Source organism: Coturnix japonica, unplaced genomic scaffold, assembly GCF_054131305.1.
Source record: "Coturnix japonica strain WE unplaced genomic scaffold, WE-NBRP24 Scf045, whole genome shotgun sequence".
NCBI classification, from domain to species: domain Eukaryota; kingdom Metazoa; phylum Chordata; class Aves; order Galliformes; family Phasianidae; genus Coturnix; species Coturnix japonica.
Window position 1 is genome coordinate 2673766 of NW_028188948.1, and position 6576 is coordinate 2680341.

At 47.3% G+C, this 6576-nt stretch overlaps 1 protein-coding gene across 1 annotated transcript; it reads left to right on the forward strand.

The window, feature by feature from the left end:
- Positions 1–1714: 1714 nt before the first annotated feature.
- On the forward strand, positions 1715–5274 carry LOC146752478 (uncharacterized). Its single transcript, XM_085531838.1, has one exon. The coding sequence runs from the start codon at positions 2483–2485 to the stop codon at positions 3968–3970; it is 1488 nt and encodes a 495-aa protein (XP_085387964.1). The 5' UTR covers positions 1715–2482; the 3' UTR covers positions 3971–5274.
- The last annotated feature ends 1302 nt before the right edge of the window (positions 5275–6576 follow it).

Consider the following 6576-nt stretch of genomic DNA (forward strand, 5'->3'; position numbering starts at 1 on the left):
CTACAGTTGCCATGCCTGGCGGATGGTGTCGTTGCGCCGCTTCTGCAGCAGCTCCTGCATCTGGTGCAGCTGGGCCTCCTTCTCCTGCAGCAGTTGGCAGATCTCTGCTTGCCACTGCCTCAGGTTCTGCTCCCGCAGGCGCTGCAGCTTTGACACCCGCACCCGCTCCCACTTGGAGCGCAGTTTGTCGGCCAGCAGCTGCCGCTCCCGCTCTGCCGCCTCCTGCCGCTCACGTCTCTCAGCAGCGCAGCGGCGCTGCAGCTCCTGGGAGCGGAGCCGCTCGCCCTCCAGCTGGGCCTGCAGTGCCTTCAGCTCCTGCCTCTTTTCCTCCCGCTGCGCAGGGCAGGCGGGGGGCTGTGCCGGGCCCCGGCGGGGAGAGGGCCGGCTGCCCGGGAGCCCCAGGTCTTCCTTGGCTGTCTCTGGCACCTAGAACCAGAAAATCATAGAATAACAGAATGGTTTGTGTAGGAAGGGGCCTTCAAGACTCTCCCGTTCCAAGCCCATGCCAAGGGCAGGGACAACTTCCACTAGGTCAGGTTGCCCAAAGGTGCGTCCAGCCTGGCCTGGGGCATTGCCAGGCGTGTGGCAACCACAGCCTCTCTGGGCAGCCTGTGCCAGCGCCTCTGCCCCCCTCATGGTGTCCTGTCTTCTTATATCTCATCCAGATCTCCCCTCTTCTACTTTCAGGGCACTGTCCTTTGTTGTATCACTACCCTCCCTTACAACCAGTACATCTCCAGCTTTCCCCAGTTCTCCTTCAGGCACTGGAGGGCCGCTCTGTGGTTTCTCCAGAGCCTCCCCTCCCCAGGCTGAACAATCCCCACTCTCTCAGTGTGTCATCTTACCTGGACGTGAGCGTCCTTCACGGCAAGTCGACTGGAGCCCTGCTCTGCACGGTGGCAGTGCAGAGCTCCCTCCTTTTCTTGGGAGCAGGACATTGCGTTACGGAGCACATCTGCCCAGCTCCCCACGATGTAATAGGTGAAGAGCCTCCTCTCCAGCTCCAGCTGATGCTGGAGGTGGCGGATGCAGGCGGGCTGCTCACCATTCGTCTCCCAGCGCAGCTTGCTGAGGACGTCCTGCAGCTGGGCATGGGCCGCCTCGCTGCTGGGGGGGTTCCTCAGCACCTTGGCCAGCTGCTGCTGCAGCTCCCGAGCCTGGCGCAGGGCTGCATCGCAATCACGCTGCAGCAGCTCCTTTGTCGCGCGCAGCTCGGCCTCCTTCCAGAGCAGCAGCTGACGGGTCCCCGTCACCCGCTGCCGCTGCTCCCACTCCTTCAGCTGCTGCTCTTCCTGGGCCTGCTGCTTCTCCCAGGCACAGCGCAGTTGGTCGGTCAGCAGCTGCCGCTCCCGCTCTGCCGCCTTCTGCAGTTCACATCTCTCGGCAGCCCAGCGGCGCTGCAGCTCCTGGCAGTGGAGCCGCTCGCCCTCCAGCTGGGCCTGCAGCACCTCCAGCTTCCAGCTGTTCTTCTCCTGCTGCACAGGATGAGCTCACATAGTGGTGCAGATGAAGAGGTATTGTACAAGCCATTCACTGTGCGGGCTATATTCATCTCTATAGCCGAACCATGCCAAGTCAGTGAAAGAAGTAACTTGCTGGATTCTAAAATAGTTTTGCTTGAGAACGGCGCTGTTGCCAACTCTACTTGTTACAAAATGAACTACACCAGAGAGAGAAGGAAAGGGCAGCAAAGTTTTATATTTCTTTATGTTAGGAAAAATGGTAAATTTCTCAACCAATATGCTACTCAAGTATCCCCTGTATAGCCCTGAACCATGACCCATGTAGGGGTGTTAGAGTATTGTGAAGTTATGAAACAGCAGAGGTAGACAATAATAGTGCTGACATTGCTATTTAGTAGTTAATCAGTTAAAATGTATAGTTTAACCATAAGACAGATGGAATGGACTGGTCTAGCCCGGATGGCTCGGATGAAAGAAGATAATGAATTTCTGGACAAGTTCAAAAGAAGAGTAACACGTGAAGCATGAAGCCTGGGCCTAGGATGAAACACGAGAAAGAAGGACTGAAGATGTATTGATTAATCACGAGAAATGAATAACATAAATGATGTAATGTTTACCTAATCATATAAATATAGGACGTTTGTAAAGCTTAAGGGTCATTCACTAGGAGTGACCCAAGCTCTGTATGCATGTTTCACCTGAGCACTGAGCTTGTTAATAAAATCAACCCTGGAGTACCCACGAGTTCGAGTCTCGACCTGGTTCCTTTCTGCAACAGTTTGGCACCCCAGATGGGACTCTAGGCGTTGATTGGGGTAAGTGCCTAAATTTTTTATTATATCCAGGGGGAAGTGCATCCACTCTTTTAAGGGTTCGAGTCCTATTTTTGGGGTTCGAGTCCCCGAGGCTTCTTATTTTTGGGGGGTTTGGGGTTCTATTTTTCTGAGGTTTATTTTCCTCATTACAGAGTGGCTGCAATTCTCACTGGACCTTGGATTTCTATTTGGAGAATAGTTATGGGGGGATCGCCGTCTATAATTAAGGGTTCACCCTTAGAGGAAATTTTGTGTAACTGGAGTAAGATTGAAGGTGTTGTGGGGTTAAAAAAGAAGCGAGTGATCACTCTGTGTCAGGATGACTGGCCATTCTTAACCCGGGTTCGTGGGGCTGGTCCCGACGAAGTATGGCCACCTGAGGGGACGTTTGATGATAAACGTCTTGCTACCATGCGGCGAATACTCCAAGATAGAAATCCTTATCAAATGGATTATTTATATGTGTGGATAAATTGGGCTGATAAAAGAAATCAAATTAAGTTGGGGAAGGCTACTAGCAAAACTGAATTATTAGCATATTTTGATGAATTACATCAGGGTGGGTATAATTCTGATCGGGAAAAAGATGGAAATAATAAAGAAGTGGGGCAGTATCCGATGACTATTGAATTTCATTCTAATCCGAGGGTTGGTCCTGATACCGGCCCTGATGTACCACCTCTATTAGCAGCAGCAGTACATCAGCCTTGGAAACCGGGAGATTTGATGCTATGGCAAGAGAAAATGCCGCGTTTATGGGAGGATGCGGAAAAATGTGCTAAGATGTTGTCTAGTATTTTCAGAGATTATAAACCTAATTGGGAGGACATACAGACTCTGTTACAGGAATTATTTACTGTAGAAGAGAGAGAGAAGATCATGGCTAAGGATAGAGAGTTATCAAATACTAATCCAGGAAGACCTGTATGGCCCATAGCTGATCCGAAATGGAATATTGTTAGACAGGATGAGCTTCAGGCTTGGAGAACGGCTACACAGGGTTTGCTAGAGGCTGTACGCCAGTGTGTCGAGCGGGTTACTAGTTGGTCCAAAGTACAGGAATGTCAGCAACGGTTGGATGAACATCCCAGTGATTATTGGCATAGACTTCGTTCTGTTTTACTTAAGTATGGGGGTATGACAGAGCAGACTTTTCAAGAGCCGCTTGCAATTAGTGTGTTTGTAAATCAGGCTGCACCCGATATTAATAAGTATTTTAAGAAACATATGCCGGGATGGCAGGCAGAGGGGTTGCAAAAAATATTATCTGTTGCTACGTTTGTATACAATGGGCGAGATCAGGAGAGACAGGAGAAAATGCAAAAAGAGAAGGATGAGGAGCGAAAGCGACAGGAACGAGAGAGAGAGACCGAGAGGAAACGTGAGAGGCAGGAAAAACGAGAAGATATGGCTTTTTTGGCAGCTGCGATTACTCAGTCAGCTCAACAGAATAGGTGGCAAAATGCTAGAGGCAGAGGTAGAGGAAATCGGGGAAGGAGACGAGGATTTCCACCCCAGATTGGTGGAGAAATTGTATGTTATTGGTGTGGAGATTTTGGACATATGCAGCGAGAATGCCCCCTCAGACCTCGACCTTTTCTAACCCCCCAGGGTTATCCGGTGACAGACGCATCTGGGCCTCATATAGATTCAGGAGTGGGAGGCTTGCGACGAACTCACTCGCAATAACAGGAGGATGGCTGTTACTCTGAGTCCAGAAGGTCATGTAATCGCAGAAGTAGATGGGCTAGAAGTTACATTCTTAGTAGATACAGGAGCAACTTTAAGTTTGTTAAATTTTGATTTGCCTGAAAAATCACTAGAAACTGTTACTATCAAGGGAGTTTTAGGGGTAGAAGAGAAATACTTGAGTAAACCACTGCCTGTAACCTTGTCAGGACGGATGACATGGGCACAGTTTGTTATTTCACCCACTTCTCCAATATCCCTATTAGGAAGAGATGTCCTCCGAGAACTAGGCACTAAATTAGATTTGAATTCAAAAGGGATGAAACTTTACTTTTTGGGGAATGTACTAGCTGTAGAAAGAGAACAGAAACAGAAAATTGAAATTCCAGATGACTTAAAAGACATACCCTCCGGTTTGTGGAGTCATAGTAGTAAGGATATAGGATTTTTGAAATCTGCAAAACCAGTGGTAATCAAGACAAAAGCTGGACCACCGCCCTCAATTAAACAGTACCCGATTGCGACAGAAGCATTACCTAGTTTAAAGAAACAAATTCAGTATTTTATTGATGAAGGGATATTGAGACCCATTATTAGTCCATATAATACTCCTATTCTGCCTGTTTCTAAAAATAGAAAGGATGAGGACGGGAACCCTGAATATCGTTTTGTACAAGATTTAAGAGCAATTAATGAACATGTTGAAGCCCTGCACCCTGTAGTTCCTGACCCTTCACTAATATTAACTGAAATACCAGAATGGTCCAGGTGGTATACTGTAATGGATCTGACGGGAGCTTTCTTTAGTATACCTATTGCTGAGGAAAGCCAAGAGATCTTTGCTTTCACATGGGAAGGGAAACAGTTAACGTGGACTCGGTTACCTCAGGGGTTTACGAGTTCACCAACTTTGTTCTCACAGATTTTGAAAAATGATTTAAAGGATGTTATTTTACCTCAAAAATCGGTGTTGGTTCAATATGTTGATGATTTACTTATTGCTAGTGCAACAAAAGAAGCTTGCATAGAAGACACAAAGTATTTATGTAATAAATTGTATGAAAAAGGACATAAAGTCTCCCTTTCCAAATTGCAGTTTTGTAAGCCTGAGGTAAAGTATTTAGGGTATGTATTAGCTGCAGGGGTAAGGAAAATTGATCCAGAACGAATTAATGCTGTACAAGCAGTACCTAGGCCAATCACAAAGAAACAGATGAGGGCATTTTTAGGACAGGCTGGATTTTGCCGACCATGGATTATAGGGTATAGTGAAATTGTTAAACCTTTACAAGAAGCTACTAAGGACCAGGCCATCGAACCGATACCATGGACTGATGAAATGCAGCAAGCTTTCCAGGCTATTAAACAGGCGCTGGTATCCGCACCGGCTTTGGGACTGCCCGACTATGGTAAGCCGTTTACCTTATATGTTACCGAATCAAGAGGAATTGCAAAAGGAGTTTTAGTTCAAAAATTTGGACCTTACGAGCGGCCTGTCGCCTATTACTCACAGTCATTAGATCCTGTTGTGAGGGGAACTCCCTATTGCATTCGAGCTGTGGCTGCAGCGGCAGAACTCACCGAGAAAGTCCGGACCATTGTCTTGGGACATCCCCTGGTTGTAAAGGTTCCGCATGAAGTAGAAATCTTGCTTAAAAGGTATGCAGAAAAATCCCTTTCTCCACAGCGCGCTCACCGCTACGAAGTCATTTTGCTCCTAGCTGATAATATCACCTTAGAGCGATCAAAACCTTTGAATCCAGCCACCTTACTCCCTGATTCAACTGGAGAACAAAATAAACACGATTGTGTGCAGGTGATTCACTCAGTCTCACGACCGAGGGAAGACTTAAAGGATGAGCCATTAACAGAGCCTGAGTTAAACTTGTTTACTGACGGTTCTAGTTATTACATTGCAGGAAAGCGATACACCGGATTTGCTGTGACAACTGAGACAACTGTTCTACTAGCAGAATCTCTCCCAAGCGGGTTGGGAGCACAAGGAGCAGAACTTATTGCGCTCTGTAGAGCGGCACGATTAGCACGCGGCAAGAAGGTAAATATATACACGGACTCAAAGTATGCTTTTGGAATTTGCCATGCTATCGGCATGCTCTGGAGAGAGCGAGGCTTTCTGACCTCTGCAGGGAGAACAATAGCTCACGGTGAGCTAATAAATGACCTATTACTGGCTATACAAGAACCACGAGAGATTGCTGTAGTTTACATACCTGCACACAGCTCTAAAAAACATGCGTTAGCAAAAGGAAACCAACTTGCAGATGCGGCAGCTAGAGCAGCTGCTGTGCACCCTAATTATAGTGTTCCTATTATGACTGTACAAACTATACCACTGCTATCGGACCCTAAGACACTTTATACAGAAATGAATAAAGAGGAACTGGAGGTGTGGATGCGTATGGGAGCTGTTCAAAAGGATGGGATTTGGATGATTGGTGATAAACCTATGTTACCACATAAATATTTGCTAACTTTAGTAAGGTGGTATCATGATAGAAGCCATGGCGGTCCAGGAAATATTGCAAATCAGATTGATCGTTTGTGGATAGCACCGGGAGTATATGCAGCAGCTAGACGAATTGCTG